General features: G+C 57.1%; 2 protein-coding genes across 2 annotated transcripts in view; one reads left to right on the forward strand and one right to left on the reverse strand.

Moving 5' to 3' along the window:
• LOC119696487 overlaps positions 1-21,111 on the reverse strand; it is a 1,710,157-nt gene that overhangs the window by 1,012,333 nt on the left and 676,713 nt on the right.
• LOC119696488 overlaps positions 1-21,111 on the forward strand; it is a 1,499,846-nt gene that overhangs the window by 984,913 nt on the left and 493,822 nt on the right. Inside the window, 1 exon segment of the mRNA XM_038126216.1 lies at positions 9,915-10,686. Within this exon segment, the coding sequence (XP_037982144.1) occupies positions 9,915-10,686 (772 nt within the window).

Genomic DNA, 21,111 nt, shown 5'->3' on the forward strand with positions numbered 1-21,111 from the left:
GGGATCATGCTGCAAGCAAACTGGAGCAACTGGGAAGGACTGGATGCACGCTGGAGGCAACTGGGATATTCTGGGCATGACTGGGGGATCACACTGGGATAACTGACACCTTACTGGGGCCACTGGCAGTGCCTGGAAATGACTGCAGACATGCTGGGGGCAACTGGGATATACTGGGAGTGTCTGTGACCATCCTGGGGGGACTGGAACCACCCTGGGAACAACTGGGACCATGGTGGGGAGAACTGGGACCACCCTGGGGGCAACTGGGAGTGAGTGGGACCATGCTGGGAGGGACTGGGATCATCTGGGGAGTGACTGGGACTATAGCAGGGGCAACTGGGTTCAACTGGGACCATACTGGGAGGGTCTGGAACCACGGTGGAATGATGGAACCACACTGGGAACAGCTGGGCCCATGCTGGGAGCAACTGGAATCACACTGTGGACACTGGGATCATACTGGGACGGTCTGGGAGTGACTGGGATCATTCTGGAGTGGCTGCAATCATACTGGAATCAGAGTGGATGTGAATGGAACCTGACTGGGGGTTACTGGGAGCTACTGGGCCCATGGCAGGAGGAAAACGTGGACACATTGGGAGCAACTGGGATCAGCTGGGAGGTACTGGAACTGTGCTGGGAGGACTGAGACCACAACTGGGGAAACTGGGATCATACTGGGAGCAACTGAGACCACATTTTCAGCAACAGTCAGAAACTGGGATCATGCTGGAGGCAACTGGGAAAAACTGGGATCATTCTGATGTAACTAGAACTTTCCTGGGGCAACTGGGATATACTGGGAGTGTCTGTAACCGTAGATACAGGGACTGGAACCACACTGGGAACAGCTGGGATCATGCTGGGGAGAACTGGGAGCACGATTGGGCCAACTGAATCTATGCTGGGGGCAACTGGGCATGACTGGGACCCTGCTGAGAGGGACTGGGACTATTCCAGGGGCAACTGGAATCACAGTGGTAGCAGCTGGGTCCATCCTGGGATCACACTGATGGTTACAGGAATCATGCTGGGATTGACCGGGAGTGGCTGAGAGCAGCTGGAATTGTGCTGAAAGCAACTGGGAGTGACTGGGAGCATGCTGGGGATGACTGGGATATACTGGGAGAGACAGGGAGTCACTGGGATCATACTGGAGGCATTGGCATCAGACTGGGAATGACTGGGAGTGACTGGGACTAGACTGCAAGTGACTGGGATCATACTGGGATTACAGTGGGTGTGACTGGACCCTGACTGGGGGTTACTGGGAGCGACCAGGCCCACGCTGGGAGCCAACTGGGAACATCATTAGAGGAACTGGGAGCAACTGGGAGAAAACTGGGGGCAAGTGAACCACGCTGAGATAACTGGGAGTGCCTGGCAATGACTACGAGCATGTGCAGGGCACCTGGGATGTGCTGGGAATGTCTGAGACCATACAGGTGGTGACTGGGACCAGACTGGGAGTGACTGGGAATGTGCTGGGGGAACTGGGAACAGACTGGGGGCAAGTGGGAGTGACTGGGGCCCTGCTGGGAGACTGGGATCATACTGGGAGTGACTAAGACTATGCAAAGGGTGACTGCGAGAACTGGCAACAGACTGGATCAAAAGTGGAGAAACTGGGAGCAACTGGGACTGTGCTGGGAGCAAATTGTATCATCACAGGAAATGACTGGGAAGGACTGGGCTCATACTGGGAGCAGCCACTGCCGGACCTGGGACCTCCAAAAACACCTCCCGGGGACCCCCCGTGTCCCCCCGAGGGCCATCTGCGGCTCGGCTTTGCAGCCCTGCCAGCTCCAAACATCCCCCCCAAAAACCCCAAAGCCAGGCACCCCCCGGCAGATTTGGGCCCAGCTCCCCCTGCCCGGGCACCTGCGGCACGGGGGGCGATGCTCCCGGGGCTGCGGCCACTTCAGGCAGCGCCAGAGGCACCAGATTCCTTCTGTCCCCTTCTCCTGCTCTTCCTGCTGCCGCTCGGCCTCTTCCTCCCTCCCTCCTCCTCCTCCCCGTTCCCCAAGGCCCAACCCTGAGGGGAAAGGGGGCAAGGAAAGGCCGGGAACCGTGAGGGGAAAGGGCCGGGGCCAAGGGGACGTGCGGCTCCAAAAGGGCCCGGGTTGGCTCTAAATCACCCAAAAGGGCCTCAAATGCAGCTGAAATTAGCCAGCTGTGGCCAAAAACCAGCCAAAGAGGATTTAAATTATCCAAAGGGGTCTAAAATCCAACCAAAGGGGCCTAGAATTGCCCAAACTGGTTTACACCTCCCTCACAATGGCCTAAAATCACCCTTAAATCTCCAAAATGCGCCTAAAATCCACGCTGCACGTACCTGCTTCAGCCTCAAATCTCCCGAATGAGCCTCAAATTCATCCGGTTTTGTCAGAAATCACCTGAGTTGACCTAAAATCACCCAAACGTGCCTGAAACCAACACAAGAGGGCCTAAAGTCATCCTAAATGACTTTGTTTGGTGTAAAGTTACCCAAAGAAGCAAAAAATCTACTCAAATGAGCCCAAAATCACCAAAACCAGAGACCTAAAATCACTCACCCAGGATTAAATTCACCCACATGGGTGTAAAATCATCCAAAGGGATCCCAAATCCCGCCTCAACCCCACCAGATTGGGCCGAAATTCAGCCAAAGGGGCCTCAAATGCCCCCGCACAGGCTGGGGATCCCTGGCGGGAGCTGAAGCCCAGCCTAAAACCCCTTTTTGGGGTTTTTTTTGTGGATTTTTTTGGGTTTGTGAGTGTTGCCAGGATTTCTTTGGGTCTTGGGAGGATTTGTGGAGCTTCTGGGGGGTTTGGGGACATTTATGGGGGATTTGTGAGGTTTAATTGGGATTTTGGGGAGTTTGTTGGGATTTCAAGAGATTTTGTGGGCTTTTATTGGGATTCTAGGATGTCCTAATGGGATTCTGTGAGATTTAATTGGGATTTCATGGGTTTTATTTGACTTTTGGGGCTTTTAAGGAGATCTTGGGGCCTCTCAGCCCTTCCCTACACCCAGGTATAAACCCAAAGCCCGCTAAGACCACCCGAGGTCCCCCAAAATTCCACTAAAACCCCAAAAAGACTCTAAAAATTACAGTAAGATACTCCAAAAGCCCAGAGAATCCCACAAAATACCAGTGAAACCCACTGAAATTAAAAAACTGCCAAAAATTTCAATGAATCCCCCCAAAAAAACCAAACCCCCTGCAAAATCCCAATAAAATCCCTCAAAATCCAAAATTCCCCAAATCCACAAACCCCCCCCAAAACCCAGTAATTCTCCCTAAAAACCAAATATTTCCACCCTAAACAACAAAATCCCTCAAAGCCCAAAAAAGCCACCCCAGAATCCCCAAAAACTCTCCCAAAATCCCCACAAAATCCAATCCCAAAAAAGCCCCCCAGAATCCCCCCACGCTCCCTGGGGCCGTCCTGGCTCAGGGGCACCGGCCGGTGGAACAGGAGCCGCTTCAGGGGGCCCTCGGAGCTTTTGGGGAGGGGGCACCATGGGAGACCCCCCAAAAATGGGGGAGGGGGAACGCCTGTTGTGCCCCCTCTCCCCGAAACCCCCAGACCCCGGTTCAGGGTGGGCCTGGGACCCCCCCGGGACCCCTCCAGGAACCCCAAACCCCCCCAGAGCCCCCCAAGGTTGGCCTGGGACCCCCAAAGCCCCTCCAGGAACCCCCTGAGAGCCCCCAGACCCCAATCGGGCCCAGCCCAGGCTGTCCCCTGAGACCCCCCCAGACCCTTCCCAAGGCCCCTCCCCAGATCCACCCAGGACCCTTCCAGGACCCCCCAGCCCCTCCCAAACCCGGCCCAGGACACTCCAGGCCCCCCAAAACCCCTCCCCCAGACCCCCCAAAGAGCTCCCTACGACCCCTCCCCAAACCCCCCCGACCCCTCCCAGAGCCCCGCTCCAGACCCCTCCCGGCCCCCGGTGCCGCCTCAGCGCCCCCGGCCCCTCCCCAGACCCCCCGGGGGCCCGGCCCCGGCGGCCGAGGGGCGCCGCCTGCGGCTCGCCTCTGATTGGCTGCAGCGGCGCGGCGGAGGCGGGCGTTGCTGAGGGGAGCCGCGCGGTGATTGGGTGGTTCGGGGAAGTGCGGCGCAGTGATTGGTTGGTTCGGGGCGCGGCGCAGGGATTGGCTGGGGGAGCCCGCGCGCGCGGCGGAGGCGGGAGATGTTGAGGTCAGAGCTGCTGAGGCGGAGCTGAGGTGGGGCCGGGGGAACCTGGGGGGCTGTGACAGGGAATAGGGGGTGTGCGGTGGGTTTGGGGGGGAGTGAGGGGGCTCTAGGGAGCTTTGGGGGAAGCTTGACAGGGTCTGGAGCGTTCTCAGGTGGGTTTAGGGCGATCTGAGGGGAATTGAGGTGGTCTGAGGGGATTTTGGGGGGATTGCGAGAGGAACTGAGGGGGTTTCTGAGGGGATCTGGGGGTTTCTGAGGGGATCTGGAGATTTCTGAGGTGGGTCTGGGGGGCATTTAGGGGAGTCTGAGGGGATTTTATTGGGTTTGGGGGGATTGAGGGGTCTGAGAGGGATTTGGGGCAGTCTGATGGGATTTGGGGAGTCTCAAGTAGGTCTGGGGTCAATTTTGCGGGGAACTGGGGGGTCTAAGAGTAATTGGGGGGGGGTTTGGGGGGCCAGGGTGGTCCTGGGCCAACCTTAGGTGGAGTCTGAGAGGTTTGGGGTTCCTGGAGGGGTCCTGGGGGAGATTTGGGGGTACCGGGGGGTCCCAGGCCCACCCTGAACGGGGGTCTGGGTTTTTTTTTTTGGGAGGGGGCACAACAGAGGCTCCCCCTCCCCCGTTTTTGGGGGTCTCCCATGGTGCCCCCTCCCCAAAAAGCTCCGAGGGCCCCCTGAAGCGGCTCCTGTTCCACCGGCCGGTGCCCCTGAGCCAGGACGGCCCCAGGGAGCGTGGGGGGATTCTGGGGTTTGGGGTGGGTTTTTGGGGATTTTGGGGCGGCTTTTTTGGGCTTTGGAGAATTTTGTTTGGAGTTTAGGGGGAACTATTGGGGTGTTTGGAGAGATTTATTGGGTTTTTTGGGGGGGGTTACACAATTTTGGGGACTTTTGTTAATTTGGGGCGTTTTGGTTTTTCAGTGATTTTATTGGGGTTGGTTTTTGTTTGTTTTTTTGGTTTTTTTTGAGGGGGGATTCATTGAAATTTTTGGGAGTTCTTTTTAAATTTTGGTGAGTTCCACTGGGATTTTGTGGGATTCTCTGGGCTTTTGGAGGGTTTCATTGGGATGTTTAGGGGATTTGTGGGGTTTTAGTGGAATTTTGGGGGGAGGCTTTGGGTTTATACCTGGGTGTAGGGAAGGGCTGAGAGGCCACGAGATCTCCTTAAAAGCCCCAAAAGTCAAATAAAACCCATGAAATCCCAATTAAATCTCACAGAATCCCATTAGGACATCCTAGAATCCCAATAAAAGCCCACAAAATCTCTTGAAATCCCAACAAACTCCCCAAAATCCCAATTAAACCTCACAAATCCCCCATAAATGTCCCCAAACCCCCCAGAAGCTCCACAAATCCTCCCAAGACCCAAAGAAATCCTGGCAACACCCACAAAACCCAAAAAATTCCACAAAAAACCCCAAAAATTCCTCAAACAACCTAGACCTCAAAAGAATCCATCTAAACACCTGGAAAATTCCAGTAAGGCTCTCAAAATCCCCCAGAAATTCCACTAAAACCCCCCTAAAAATTCCAGAGATTCCCACAAAATCCCCACAAAATCCCAGTAAAACCCCCCGAATTTAAAAAAGAAACAAAAAAATTAATAAAACGCCAAACTCTCCCAGAAAAACACCCCCCCCTCAAAGCACTAATAGAACCCCCCAGAATCCACAACCCCCCGAAATTGCCCAGCTGCCCCAAAGGCAATCATTGTGTGCACAGCCCGCAGCGACTGCCCCTCAACTCCCAGCACAACGGCCCGAGGCCAAGCGAGCCCCAAATGGCCGAGCCCTGCCGAGCCCTCCCTGCTCCCTCCCAGTCCCGCCCGGGCCCGTCCGGGGCCGCGGCCAAAACTGCCCGGAGCGAGCGCGGAGGGCCCGGAGCGAGCGCGGAGCCGCTGCCGGGCTCGGCCTCGGGCTCGGCCCCTCGGGGGCGTTTTGGGCCGGGCGGGGCAGCTTTAGGCTGGGCTTCAGCTGCCGCCAGGGATCCCCAGCCTGTGCGGGGGCATTTGAGGCCCCTTTGGCTGAATTTCGGCCCAATCTGGTGGGGTTGAGGCGGGATTTGGGATCCCTTTGGATGATTTTACACCCATGTGGGTGAATTTAATCCTGGGTGAGTGATTTTAGGTCTCTGGTTTTGGTGATTTTGGGCTCATTTGAGTAGTTTTTTTGCTTCTTTGGGAGACTTTACACCAAACAAAGTAGTTTAGGATGACTTTAGGCCCTCTTGTGTTGGTTTCAGGCACGTTTGGGTGATTTTAGGTCAACTCAGGTGATTTCTGACAAAACCGGATGAATTTGAGGCTCATTTGGGAGATTTGAGGCTGAAGCAGGTACGTGCAGCGTGGATTTTAGGCGCATTTTGGAGATTTAAGGGTGATTTTAGGCCATTGTAAGGGAGGTGTAAACCAGTTTGGGCAATTCTAGGCCCCTTCGGTTGGATTTTAGACCCCTTTGGATAATTTAAATCCTCTTTGGCTGGTTTTCGGCCACAGCTGGCTAATTTCAGCTGCATTTGAGGCCCTTTTGGGTGATTTAGAGCCAAACCGGGCCCTTTTGGAGCCGCGCGTCCCCTTGGCCCCGGCCCTTTCCCCTCACGGTTCCCGCCCTTTCCTTGCCCCCTTTCCCCTCAGGGTTGGGCCTTGGGGAACGGGGAGGAGGAGGAGGGAGGGAGGAAGAGGCCGAGCGGCAGCAGGAAGAGCAGGAGAAGGGGACAGAAGGAATCTGGTGCCTCTGGCGCTGCCTGAAGTGGCCGCAGCCCCGGGAGCATCGCCCCCCGTGCCGCAGGTGCCCGGGCAGGGGGAGCTGGGCCCAAATCTGCCGGGGGGTGCCTGGCTTTGGGGTTTTTTGGGGGGGATGTTTGGAGCTGGCAGGGCTTCAAAGCCGAGCCGCAGATGGCCCTCGGGGGGACACGGGGGGTCCCCGGGAGGTGTTTTTGGAGGTCCCGGGGCCGGGAGTGGCTTCTTCCAGTGTGAGCCCAGTTGGTCCCCCCGTGTGCCCCAGTTTCCTCGGCACACCCAAGATGAGCCCAGTCATTCCCTGTGATGATGCCATTTGCTCCCAGCAAGGTCCCAGTTGCTCCCAGTTCCTCCCGCTTTGATCTCATGTGTTCCCAGGTCTCCCAATCCTCCCCTAACATAGTCCTTGTCACTCCCAGTATGATCCCAGTCTCTCCCAGCTGGTCCCCAGTCACTCCCACTTGCCCACAGCGTGTTCCCGGTTCCACCAGCACATTCCCAGTCACTCCCAGTCTGATCCCAGTCACCATCTGTATGGCCTCAGACGCTCCCAGTTTTTCCCAGTTGCCTCCAGCATGATCCCAGTTTCTCCACTTGTGGTCTCAGTCCTCTCAACATGGTTCCAGTACCTCCAAGTTTATCCCAGTTGATCCCAATGTGTTCACATTTTCCTCCCAGCATGGGCCCAGTAGTTCCCAGTAACCCCCAGACAGGTTCCTTTCACATCCACTGTAATCCCAGTATGATTGCAGCCACTCCAGTATGATCCCAGTCACTTGCAGTCTAATCCCAGTTGCTCCCAGAACCTCACAGTCTGATCCCAGTGCCCCCAGTTCTATCCCAGTTGCTCCCAGCAAGGGCCCAGCTGTTCCCAGTGTGGTTCCATCACTCCACTGTGGTTACAGACCCTCCCAGTATGGTCCCAGTTGAACCCAGTTGCCCCTGCTATAGTCCCAGTCACTCCCCAGATGATCCCAGTCCCTCCCAGCATGGTCCCACTCACTCCCAGTTGCCCCCAGGGTGGTCCCAGTTCTCCCCAGCATGGTCCCAGCTGTTCCCAGGGTGGTTCCAGTCCCCCCAGGATGGTCACAGACACTCCCAGCATATCCCAGTTGCCCCCAGCATGTCTGCAGTCATTTCCAGGCACTGCCAGTGGCCCCAGTAAGGTGTCAGTTATCCCAGTGTGATCCCCCATTCATACCCAGAATATCCCAGTTGCCTCCAGCGTGCATCCAGTCCTTCCCAGTTGCTCCAGTTTGCTTGCAGCATGATCCCAGTTTCTCTCAGCTGCTCCCAGTAGCCCAAAGTGGGATCCCAGTTGCTCGGTTTCAACCCCAGGATGATCCCAGTTAGCTCCAGTTTGATCCCAGTCACATGGCAGCCCTCCCAGGGTGGTCTCAGTATAATCCCCATTGCTTCCAGTCTCTCCCAGTATGGTCCCAGCTGCCTCCAGCATGGTTCCAGTTGCATCTTGGATCAAGCCAGTCAGTCCCAGTCTGATGCCATTTGCTCCCAGCGTGCTCCCAGTTGCTCCCAGTCAGGCCCAGTGTGGGGGATGATGTGCAGGGTGTGTTCCCAGTCACACTCAGATCCTCTCAGTGTCAGTCCAGTCCCTCCCAGTATGATCCAAATGTGAGCCCAGTGTGCTCCCAGTCGCTGCCAGTATGAACCAGTTGTGCTCCACATGGTTCCAGTTGCTCTCTTGCACCCTCCCTTTTGTTCCAGTCACTCCCAGTGTAGCCCAGTTCCCTGCAGCATGTTCCCAGTCAGTCCCAGTTTGTTCCAGTAGGATCCCATTTGCTGCCAAGCACTCCCAGTCAGCCTCAGTGTAGTGGCACTGACTGCCAGGATGATCCCAGTCACCTCCAGCATGATCCCAGTTGATCCCAGTATAAGCCCAGTTGTTTCCAGTCACCCCCAGCATGCAGCCAGTCACTCCCAGTTGCTCCCAGTTGGGTTTTTGGGGGATGTTTGGAGAATGCAGCAGTCCAGGGCTGAGCGGGAAAGGCCCCTTGGGGGGACATTGGGGGTGCCGGTGGCGGCTGCCGGCAGAGGCAGCCTGGAGGAGCAGAGCCCTGTGTCCCCCAGGAGCCCAAAGTGGGGAGCCCAGAGAGGGGGGAGCAGCGCCATTGGCGGGAGCCTCAAGAGCCCGGAGAGGGGCAGGGGGGACTCCTTGGAGCCCCTGCAGCCCAAAGCAGAGAGTGAGGGGAGAAGGGAGCCCAAAAGGGAGCCCAAAAAGCCCCGGCATCCCTGCATGGGGAGAGCGGAGAGGGGGGAGCTTTTGGGATTGCTGGGACTGCCAGCAGCCTGGGCAGGGCGGGCACCCAGGAGAAGGGGGACCCCCAATCCAAGCGTGACCCCAGCAGCTGGGACAGGGGGAACCCCCGAACACCAGAGGGGAGGGAGCAGGGACAGGGAACTCCTGGGAGGCTTTTCCAGGGCTGAATCTTGGTGTTTAATAAAAATCTTGGGAGGTTTTATTGGCCCCACATGCCTCGTGATCTCTAGAGCTGGACATGGGCAGAAGGACCTTCAAACTCAGCATGCTCATCCCTTGTTTTCCCCAAACCAGGATTTCCCATTACCAAGCCCTGGGAGGCTGTGAGGAAGAGGAAGATGCCCCGGGACACGCAGGCAGGTGAGGAGGAAGTCAGTGCCCCTTTGCCCCTGTGTCCTGCTCCCTCTCCCAGCCCAGCACGGCCCCGGCTGCAGCACAGCCCCTGTGCCGGGGACGCCCTGGGGCATCTCCTTGCCCTTGCCTGTGGCGCGGAGGCAAATGCCATCCTCTGCTTGTCCTTCGTCCCCCAGAGCAGGAGCTGAGGCTGGAGAGCAGGGAGGACAAATCCCCGGGGCAGAAGCTCGTGGCAGAGGCCGTTTGGAGCGGCTCCACGGCGCAGGAAGCCAACGGGGAGGAAAAGGCCCGGAGATGCCGCACGAGGAGGGGCTGCAAAGGCAGATGGCGGCGATCTGAGGGGGAAAGACCCAGCCTGGGCCGGGAAGGCGGCCGGAGATGGAGCCAGAGCTCGGAGCTGGTGCCCCATGAGCAGCTCCATGATGGGGAGAAGCCCCACACGTGCGTGGAGTGTGGGAAGAGCTTCAGGTGGAACTCCCATCTGATCCTGCACCAGAGGAGCCACACTGGGGAACGGCCCTATGAGTGTGATCAGTGCAGGAAGAGGTTTAAGACCAGCTCTGATCTCCTGGTGCACCAGCGCACGCACACAGAGGAGAGGCCCTTCCGCTGCCCCGACTGCGGGCAGGGCTTCAGGCACAACGCCCATCTTGTCAGGCACCAGCGCATCCACACTGGGGAGAGGCCCCACGAGTGTGGGGAGTGTGGGAAGAGCTTCAGCCAGAGCTCCCACCTGATCCGCCACCAGAGGATCCACACTGGGAAACAGCCCTATAATTGTAGGGAATGTGGGAAGAGCTTCAGCCAGTGTTCTACCCTGATCCGGCATCAGAGGACCCACACTGGGGAGAGGCCCTATGAGTGTGATCAGTGCAGGAAGAGGTTTCAGATCAGCTCCCATCTCCTCCGGCACTATCAGAGTCACACAGAGGAGAGGCCCTTCTGCTGCCCCGACTGCGGGAAGGGATTCAGGCAGAACTCCACCCTCATCAGGCACCGGCGCATCCACACTGGGGAGAGGCCCTATGAGTGTCCCCAGTGTGGGAAGAGCTTCTCACAGCGCTCCCACTTGACCCAACACCAACGGAGGCACCGGTAAGGGGAGCCCTGCGAGTGCCCCGAGTGCGGGAAGAGCTTCGTGCGCTGCTCCAGCTCCATCCCCCACTGGAGGAGCCACGCTGGGCACAGCCCTGGTGACCCACATTCCCTGTGATCCATGCTGGGAACACACCTGCCTGCTTCTCCTCTTGGTTTGGCCTTGATATCTTTCTCTTCTCCATCTCTTTGCCCTCCAAAAGCCAAGAGGGATGGATCTGTCACCTCAAAACCACTCAATCCCACTGAAAACAACTGAATTTTAACCCATGAAGGCTCAATCCCACCTCAAGTTGCTTCTTGCCTCCTCAAAAAGCCTCAATCCTACACCAAACTCAGTCCAATCCACAGCCACCAGGGTGGGATGGGGTTGGGAGGGGATTGGGAGCAGTGGGATCCCAGTTTGGAGCAGGGGTGGGGATTGTGTGGGGCTGGCTGGGGGGGATGGGTTTGACAGCAAATAAAACTTTGAGAGTTTCTGATTTCTGTCCCGTTCATTCTCAGTCAGCTCTGTTTGCAGAGTGTCACCTTCTCAGATGATGAAATTCCTATAAAAATCCCATTTTTTAAGTCATCCAACCCAAACAATCCAAAAACCAATATCCATATAAAACCACACACCCACAATTAAATTTTGAAAAATATTTTAAAAATTTTTAGAGACTTTGGGTTGTTCTTAAAGTTTAATTGCTTGGTTAAAATATATGAGCCATTATAATGGTGTTTGGTTTTGTGTTTAGTGTATTTGTAATATGAATTGTTTTACTAAGGTGGGTTAGATTGTATGCTTGGTTTTTAGATATTTTTTTATCTAAAGTATATTGGCTATTGAGGTAATACCTTCAAAAGGTATTTTTTGGAATATAATTTGTTTATTTATATGTATTGGTAATGTTATAGCAATAGTTGTTGTTGTTTTGCTTGAATCATTATTGGAGTATTGTAAGGAAGAGTTGAAATTATTATATTTCATTTTTATTCTAATTTATTTCACTTTAAGTACAATCTATTGATTTATAATTTTATTGTAATTTGTTGAGAGAATAAGAAGGAAGTTCAAGGGCAGGAACATTTTTTCCTGGCTGGGAACTGGAATTCCAGACCCTGGGAGTGTGTGCAGGACCACCCAGACTGGGATCAAATATGGGTTGGGATCAAACATGGGCTGGGATAAAACATGGGCTGAGATCCTGTGGATTTGGACTGCACAGACTGCGACCATCTGGATCAGGACCACCCAGACTGGGATCAAACATGGGCTGGGATCAAACATGGGCTGGGAGCGCATGGGATGGGACCGAACAGATCAGGACGACACAGACTGGGATCAACTGGGCTGGGATTGTATGGACTGGGATGGCACGGGCTGGGATGGCACGGGCTGGGAAAAAGCATTGGCTGCCCTTGGCTCCTTTGGCTCCCATCCAGGGCTAAAGGCGGCCCCAGCAAGCTGGCTGGATCCTGTTTGGGGGTCCCATCCCCTCTTTTCCCGCGCTCTGCCGCCCCTTCCCCATCGTTGTCCCAGTGCCCAGTCCCCTCCCCCGTGCTCGGTTTTGGGGGTTCAAGGCCCCTCCTGCTCCGTTTGGGGGTCCCGACGGCCCCTTGGTTTAATTTGGGGCCCCCGGCGCCCTTCTCAGCGCGCCCCCCCGCTGCCCCCGCGGCCGGGGGGGCTCCCAGCGGCACCAGTGCCCCCAGTGCGGCCCCAGCTGCCCCCGCCCGCCCCATGCCCATGGCCAGGGTCACCTCCCCCCTGCCCAAATTCCGCTGGCGGGGAGCGCGGGGCGCTGCGGGCCCGCCCGGACACTGATGAGTCAGAGCCGTTTCGCGCTGGCCGCGGGAGCAGCTGGGGACCCCCGGGAGCCCCTCGGGTTTGGGGCTTTCGATCCCCCCTCGGCCCTCGGGGCGGCCCTGGGGCCACCCCAGCACTCCCAAAATGGGGAGGCTCCCCGGAGCCCTTCGGAACCGCCAGCAATGGGCTGGAAGCGGCAGCAGCCGCCCCAGAAAGGGATCGAAGGCTCCGCGCCGGGAATGGGGGAGGCTCTGGGGATGGCTCCGATCCGCACTGGGGCGGGCTGCGATTGAGGGAGGCTCCGTTCAGCGGCTGCGGAGGGGCTGCGGCTGGGGAGGGGTCCGCGATTGTGGGCATGGCTCCATCCCGGGACTGGGCCGGGCTCTCTGCCCTTCCCGATCCCAATCCCGTTCCAGTTCCCAATCCCGATCCCGCCGCTGTTTCCAGGGAATGGCTCCGATCTCAACCCCGACCCCAAACCTGGGGGGGTCAAACATTGGGGTCAAACAACCCAAATCCTGGGGTCAACTCCCCCCGACCCCAAATCCTGGGGTTTGAAACATCTGGGGTGTCCAACTGCCCTGATCCCAAAGTTTGGGGTCAAACCCCCTGATCCCGAAATCCTGGGTACAAAAACCCCCAAATCCCAAACCCCCAAATCCCAAACCCCCAAATCCTGAACCCCTGAGCCCCGAGATGTCAGACCAGCCCAAACCCCAAATTTTAGGATCAAATCTCCCCAATCCCTGAAGTTTGGAGCCATGACCCCCCCAATCCCCAACCCCCCATACCCACTCCAGCCCTGGGGGCACAGTGGGATTTGTTTGGAGTTTGTTTGGGGTTGTTTGGGGTTTGTTTGGGGCAGCTCCAGGTGCAATGTCTGCAGAGAGACCCTGGGTACAGTGCTGGGAAAAAAAAGGGGGATTGGGGTGGGAATCGGGGGATTCAGGATGGGGAAAGATTCTGGGTGGGAAAAGGGGATTTGGGGTGGGGAAAGGGGATTTGGGGTGGGAAAGGAGATTTGGGATGCACAAAGATGGATTTGAGGTGGAAAAACGGGATTTGTGTTGGAGATTTTGGGTGGAAAAGGGAGATTGGGATCGGAAAGGGGATTTGGAGACACACAAAGGACTTGGGGTGGGAAAAGGAGAATTTGTGGTGGGAAAAGGAGGATTTGGGGTGGGAAAAGGAAATTTGGGGTGCACAAAGGATTTGGGGTCAAAGCAGAACATTTGGGATGAAAGAGATTTTGGAATTGAAAAGAGGAGAATTTGGGATTAAAAAAGGAGGATTTAGGATAAAGAAAGGAGGATTTGGGCTGAGCTGAATTTACCTGGGGTAGCAGGGGAGCGGGGGCCAGTTTGGGGCAGGGTCAGGACTATTTTGGGGGCAGTTTTCTGGGATTTTGGAGTATTTCTCTGGGAATTGGGGGGCAGTTCTATGGGATTTGGGATCAGTTTTATGGGATTTAGGGTGTTTTGGGGAGGTTTTGAGTGATTTCAGGGTATTTTGACGGGAATTGGTGGTGGTCTGGAGGGACTTGAGGGTGTTTCTGTGGGATTTTGGCGCAGCTTGAAGGGATTTGAGGTGTTTTGGGGCAGCTTTAGGGTGTTCAGGTGCAATTTCAAAGGATTTTGGGGATGTTTGGAAAGATTTGGGGTGTTTTGGGGTAGGTTTTGGGTATGTAGGGGCAGGTTTGAGGCAGTTTTTCAGGATTTTGGGCTATTTCAGGCCTGGTTTCTTTTTTGGGGGTTTGGGGGTGTTTTGGTGGGGTTTGGGGTGTTCTGGGTCCCTTTTTGGCCAAGGAGATCTGTGGAGGATCAGTAACGGGCCATCACGCCATGATCAGTGTGATCAAGTGCAGCTGATTTATTGCAAACAGCAAGCCATATTTATACTGTGTGCTGCTGTTCACGCCTCAAGCTAATACAGGATTGGTCAAATCCTTCTACGCACGCAGTTTAATATTTCAGTTAATTTTAGTCTTTCTTCTCCCTGCGTCTCGCTGTGGTTTTCTTGTCTGCCTTTGCATCCTGAACCGTCTGCTTCTGAGCGTGTTCTTCTTCTCTCGTGTCCTTGGAGGGCACTGTGACCTTGCTCAGCTTCTGTGAAGGCTGGATGGTGCATATGCTGCACATGGCCATTGTCCTGCAAAACCTCACAGCAGGGAACCTCATGGAGCCATGGGTCAGCTGTGACAATGCGGGTCCAGGGACACCACGGTGACACTGGGAACCTCATGGAGCCATGGGTCAGCTGTGACAATGCGGGTCCAGGGACACCACGGTGACACTGGGAACCTCATGGAGCCATGGGTCAGTTGTGACAGTGCGGGTCCAGGGACACCACGGTGACACTGGGAACCTCATGGAGCCATGGGTCATTTGTTGTTGGGTCTCACCCCCGGATTGGGGTGACCCCAAAAGATGGAAAAGTCTCTCCTCCAACCCGTGCCTTCGAAGAAAGACTCAGTAGTCCTCTGTTGTCCGGTCTCAAGGTTGTTTATTGTTGGTTATCTAAAAGATTCTTTTCCCTGAACTGCTGTGGCCCGTTCAGCAGGTCAGACAAAGGCACACTGCCCTCCCAGGGGGCTGCTGCCATCTTTTATATCATACATTACGTGTTACATGTTTATACTTTCTCCCCAATGCCTACTATCTATATTGAACAGTGACTTTCTACTCTAGACCAATCTGTGAGTGCCAACATCACCAAAGACATGGAGGTTAGGAAGGACAAAGAAGGAGGACAGGGCACACCCAAATCCCTCCATCTTAGAACCCCTGACCCCCAGGTACAAAACTTGGACCCCTGCGTACAAGGCTTAAAACCCCCCTGTACAGCACTCAGAAATCCTACCCTTCACTTCGTGACTACTTCTACTACAACAATACCTAAACTTTTGTGTGGCTTGTAATTCTTCATACAGAGTTGGTGATTTGCTCCATGGGCTAAGATCAAAACCCCACGTGTGTCTTTGGCTGCATGCCAGGGTCTCAGAGCCCCCTGCCAGCGGCTCTGGCCATCCAGGGCACCCAGAGGGATGTCCTGGGTTCCCACACCTGGGGTGACAGGAATTATCTGCCTCGTCCTCTGGAGAAAAGCACTCACTAAAACTGAATGATCTTCTCACCGAGGTATCTTGCCGGCCCAGGGCTTATCTAAGCCCCTTTCATGGGATTCCCAGGGTGTAGCAGAAGCCTCACGTTGGATCGCCAAGATGTCTCTGTCTCTATCTGGGAGCCTTCTCAGCAAACCCCGGCTGGCCCCGGCCGGCACACGGCGGGGGGCAACCCCCAAAGCGGACCGACAGCGGGGGGACACTCTCTCGTGCCCAGGGGTGCTGCTGGCTGTCAGGCTAGTTGCCTTTGCAGCAGAGAGACTTCTGGAGACAGTGGTAGAAGATAAAAGGCCGACTCTCAGCAGGAGGCCAAACCAAGGTTTATTCAGAGCCCCAGAGGGACCCTGGTTGCCTCAGGGGGGGCCTCTAGCTCAGAGCCCCGAGGGAAATGCAGAGGCTACAATAAAAATGGGAGGGAACGGACGGTATATACATTGCTTGACCAATAAAGATCCCCCAGGCATCAGGCCACAGGGAATGGACATTTGAGATAACTTACAGGACAGTAGTTGAGGGGCTGACCTTTGGACCCTAGCAAATCACCCGATGACTTTGTCTGAAAGTTCTGGATATAGGAGATGGGATACCAAGTGATTGACAAGGAAACTAGGGAGGGGGGTTTGGGGATGATCTCAGCAAAAGGAAATGCCGAGATAGGCAAAAGGGAAGGGGCACATTCTAGGATAAATGTTTGGGAACAATAAGGGAATATAAAATTATGCGATTACAAACTATTACAAAATATAAATGCACAATATTAAAGTCCTGTTACTGGCACCAGCACCGCGCAGATCTGGTGTTTGCTGCCGCTGCCTGTGCCCAGATCCGGACATTTCCTGGCTGCGGTGCAGCCCAAGTGCAGCAATTTTCTGTCAAAGCAAGACAAACCCCAGCAACTTCCTGGTGCCAGGACTGCCACGGCCCAGATCTGGTGCTTCCCGGAACTGCCAGTGCCCAGATACAGAAATTTCCCGATAGCCATGCAGCCCAAGTTCAGCAATTTTCTGGCAAAAACGCCACAATCTGGCAATTTCCCATTGCCGCCTCTGTCACTACCCAGACCCAGAGTTTCCCAGCACTGCCAGTGCCCAGATTCAGAAATTTCCCAGTTCTGCCAGGGCCCAAGTCTGGCAGATTTCTGTCGCTGGCAACGACACGACCAAGATCTGCTGTTTGCTGGCAGCACCAGTGCCCAGATCTGAAAACTTCCTGGTGCCGGCACAGCCCAAGCCCAGTGCCAGCAAATGACTGGCACTGAAAGCCAAAAGCTGGAAATCTCCAGGTTCTGCCTCCAGCACCATCCAGACCTGGTGTTTGCAGGGACCGCAAGTGCCCAGATTTGGAAATTTCCCGGTGCCTTCACAGCCCAGGTCTAGCAACTTGGTTTTTAGCGAGCCTAGGCAGAGAAGTTCCTCAGACTGTGACTTTCCTTTTCCTTGGAACTGTTTCAACCTGCTCTGGACTGAAAACCCAGAAAAACACCGGCAGCTCCCACCTGTGGCCCACCGAGGTCTGGGACGCTGCATTCCAGCGCCAGAGGGACTTGGAAGAGACCGAGTGAGCCAACTACAAGCCACAAAATGGACTTGCTGAATTTGCCATCTCTTCAGAGCTGTGAGACGTTTCATTTAATATTATTCATTTTTCAGGCTTGTCAATACTTTTCTTGTGAAATAAACAGGTTGTTTCCACTTTTCTCCAGGGAAGTCTTTTCCTGAACTAGTAGGGGGAGGGGCTGCTTGAACTTGCTTTCTAGACAGACCCCTTTTGGAGGTTTCCTCCCAAAATTTGCCCAAAACCAGCACAAGCAGGCACAACGAAAACTTCAGCAGTGGCACAACTCCCCAGCCCACCAGGAAAAGAGAGGGCATGTCAAGTGCTCCAAACGTTTGTCCTGCTTTGCTGCAAAAGTCCTGCTGCACACACAGTGCAGTGTGCAAAGCCAAGAGAAGCTGCAACTGCTGGCAAATCTTGGGACAGCAGCTCCACCTTGTTCTCCAGGAGAGGTTCCTGAGAAGAGCAGACAGGAGAAGATTCCTGGAAAACTGAAACAGCTTTCCAGAAGTGAAATGAGAATGAAAGAAACATCCAAGATGGTTTCCTCCATTGATTTCGAGGCTCCCCTTGCCATCTTGCACTACTTCTCCATCCCATTCATTCCAAATGCACCTCACCTCTCAGATCAGTGACTTGGCAGTTTTAGACACTCTCAAATACCATGAGCTACACACAGTTTTCCTGCCCCTGTTTGTTCTGCAAAGAAACACTGGAGATGGAAGCGCAGTGCTTGGCTCAGGTCGGAATCCTGCAGCAAGGGAATGTGCCCTGACAGTGTTTGACCCTCAGCAAGGACAAGGCACAGCAGCCACCGAGGGCATTGCTCTGCCCGTGGGCAGGAGTCAGGACTCTGCATCTGGGCTCAAGGCTGCAAAGTTGCCGTGTTTGGACAGACTAAGGGGCTGTCCCCGGGCGCGCGGGGCTCGGCCGTGGGGCTCGTGGGGCGAGCGGGGAACGGACACGGGGACAAACGGCCCCGGGGCTTCAGTTGCAGCGGCAGCGGCAGCAGCGGCGGCAGCAGCGGCAGGAGCAGAAGACTGACTAACGCAATCTTCTTTCTCTTTTTCTTTCTCATTCTCTCTCCCTCCCTTTCCCGCTGCCGGGCACCCTTCTCGCGGGGTCCGTTTCCCGGCGTCCCTCTCCTCTCCCCGCCTCCCTCTCCCCCAGCCGGGCCGGGCCATGCCCCCGGCCCGCCCCCGGCCCCGGGCGGGGCTGCCCCGTCCCCGGCCCCGGCCGTCCCGCCGCGGTCTCGCCTCCGTGCGGCTCTGGCCGTGCTGGCGGTGGCGCTGCTGGGCGGGCATCAGCGCCTGGGGCAGGGGCGGCATCGCCGCCCTTTGGCTCCGCCTGACCCGAGCCCGGCGCCGGCCCCGACGCAGGGTCCAGTCCCGACCCCGGCCCCGGCCCCGACCCCGGCCCCGGCCCCGGCCCCTCCCGGAGCCCGCGGAGGACACAGGCGGCGTGGCCGCTCCCTCCGCCTCGGCTGCGGCTTCCCCGGCCCGAGCTGCGCCGCTCGGCAGCGCGGCCGCCGGCCCCGAGCCTCCCGTGCCCCGTTCGAAAGAGCGAACGTCGGGGGATGGCCGGCGCGGGGCGGTTGAGGGGCGCTCGGGGGCCGGTGCTGGCCCCGGGCCGAGCGCTGACAGCCGCGTCCCGCCCGCAGGGAAGGCGCAGGAGGCTCTGCTGCAGCGCTACCGGGTGGGTTCGCTGCTGGGGCGCGGCGGCTTCGGCAGCGTCTTCGCGGCCACGCGGCTCTCGGACGGCGCCCCGGTGAGCGGCGGGGCCGGCGGCGGGCGCAGGAGGAGGGCGCGGAGGGGGAGGAGGAGGCGCAGCAGGAGGAGGAGGAGGCTGGGGCTCGGCAGGGCGGGCGGCGAGCTGAGCCCGCTGCTGCCCTTGGCTTGCAGGTGGCCATCAAAAGGGTGCCGCGGAACCGCATCCGGCACTGGGACGAGCTGGTGAGTGAGCGGGGCCAGCGGCAGAAGCCGGGCCGTGCCGGGCGGGGATGAGGCGGCGGCCGGCAGGGTGGAAGGCGCCAGGACGCCTGGAGGGGGAGCGGGCGTGGGCCCAGCGCAGGGCGCAGAGCATCCCGGCCTGGCTGAGGGCTTCCCCAGGCCTGGCACGGCATCGGCCCCCGCTGACGGCATCGTGCTCCTCCCGCAGCCCGACGGCACCAGCGCACCGCTGGAGATCGTGCTGCTGGCCAAGGTGTCCACCGGCTTCCCTGGTGTCGTGCAGCTGCTGGAGTGGCTCGAGCTCCCCAACAACATCGTGATGGTGCTGGAGCGGCCAGAGCAATGTCAGGACCTGCTGCGTTTCATTCGGGCACGGGGCTTCCTGTGCGAGGAGGTGGCGCGGGAGCTGTTCCGCCAGGTGCTGGAGGCCGTGCGGCACTGCACCAGCTGCGGGGTCCTGCACCGCGACATCAAGCCAGAGAACATCCTGGTTGACCTGGCCAGCGGGCAGGCCAAATTGATTGACTTTGGCTGTGGCACCTACCTGCAAGACACAGCCTACACTTACTTTGCAGGTGAGCCTACACAGGGCTGTGCTCCCGCTCCTGGCATCTCATGGCCCAACATGTCACATCCCAAGCTGGCTGTGGCAGCGGGCATTCTCCCTTTTGCTGCCAGGCAGGGGACTGAGCCTCCAGCTGGCTTGCTTTTGAGCCGGGCTGGGTGGGGAGGCATCTTCCAGCCCTGCTGGCAGCCTTTGCCAGCCACTGTGCCCTGGACTTGGGCTGGGCTGGGGCAGCCAGCCTGACAAAAACTCCCGTGGGTGGGGGTAGCAGAGAGGCACAGCCAGCACCAATGGCTTCTTTTGCAACCCTAAGGTTGTACACTTGGAGTCCCAGGTGCTGGCGAGAGGGCAGTGGTCACCCTGTGTGCCACTGATGCAGCCCCCGCACGGCCAGGGCTGCTGGGGCCAGGCTCTGGGAGCAGCAGCATCGCCCTGCTGAACTCCATCTGTATTCCATAGGAACACTGTCCTACAGTCCCCCGGAATGGACCCGCTTGGGCTGGTACCACGGCGAGGCAGCAACGATCTGGACGCTGGGCATCCTGCTGCACCAGATGGTCTGCGGGAAGCACCCTTTCAGGAGGGGCCGGAACATCAGCTGGGGCCAGCTCTCGCTGCCACCACGGCTCTCTCAAGGTGGATCCTCTTCTCTGCGCACGGGGGGAATACCCGTGCCGGGAGGCAGCAGCGGGCTCCTGGGCATCGCGCTCTGGCAGCTGCTGAGGAGGTGGCCCAAGTCCTGCTCTCCTCCAAAGCAAAGAGCTGATGGGAAAGTTTAGGCCCAGCTCTGAGCGCATCCAGAATGGCTTGGGCATGGGAGTAGTGGGGCAAAGCAGACAGGAGCCTGCTGTAGCTGACCGGCAGTTTGTGGTTTCTCTCGCCAGCATGCCAAGATCTGATCAGGCGGTGTTTATCCATGCACTTCTTGGACAGGCCCTCATTAGAAGACCTGTTCTGTGATCCTTGGGTGCAGGGTATTCCTCCGCCGTAGAAGAAGGGAGAGAGCCACAGGCACACTTTGATCCAGGGCCCTGGTAAGTTCCAGCTGCACACATGCCTTGGCCATGAGAAGCAAAGGAACCCAGACCTTTTTGTGCTGCCTGTGTCGCTGCACCGGGGTCATGGCATGGCAACACGCAGCCCTTGTGCTGGAGCTGAGCTGCTCTGCCCAGCACTGGTGGCCGCCATCCAAGCTGGTTCTGCTTGTCCTGGTTCCCTGACAGCTGGGGCCCTGGGCAGAGCCCTGACAGCCTGCTCTCAGCGCAGGGAAGGAGAAGGAGCCCCTGGAGAAGCTGTACCGGGTGGGGATGCTGCTGCTGCTGCTGCTGCTGCTGCTGCTGCTGCTGCTGGAGACAGCGAGGATGACATCAAGGATGACCTCAAGGATGACAAACTCTTCCTCAACCTGGCCCCCAGCAGCTGAAGGTGATGGACTTTGATTGTGGCACCTTCTTCAAAGCCAAACTCCACAGGGAACTTTCAGATGAGTCCA

This window comes from Motacilla alba, unplaced genomic scaffold (assembly GCF_015832195.1).
Source record: "Motacilla alba alba isolate MOTALB_02 unplaced genomic scaffold, Motacilla_alba_V1.0_pri HiC_scaffold_31, whole genome shotgun sequence".
NCBI lineage: Eukaryota > Metazoa > Chordata > Aves > Passeriformes > Motacillidae > Motacilla > Motacilla alba.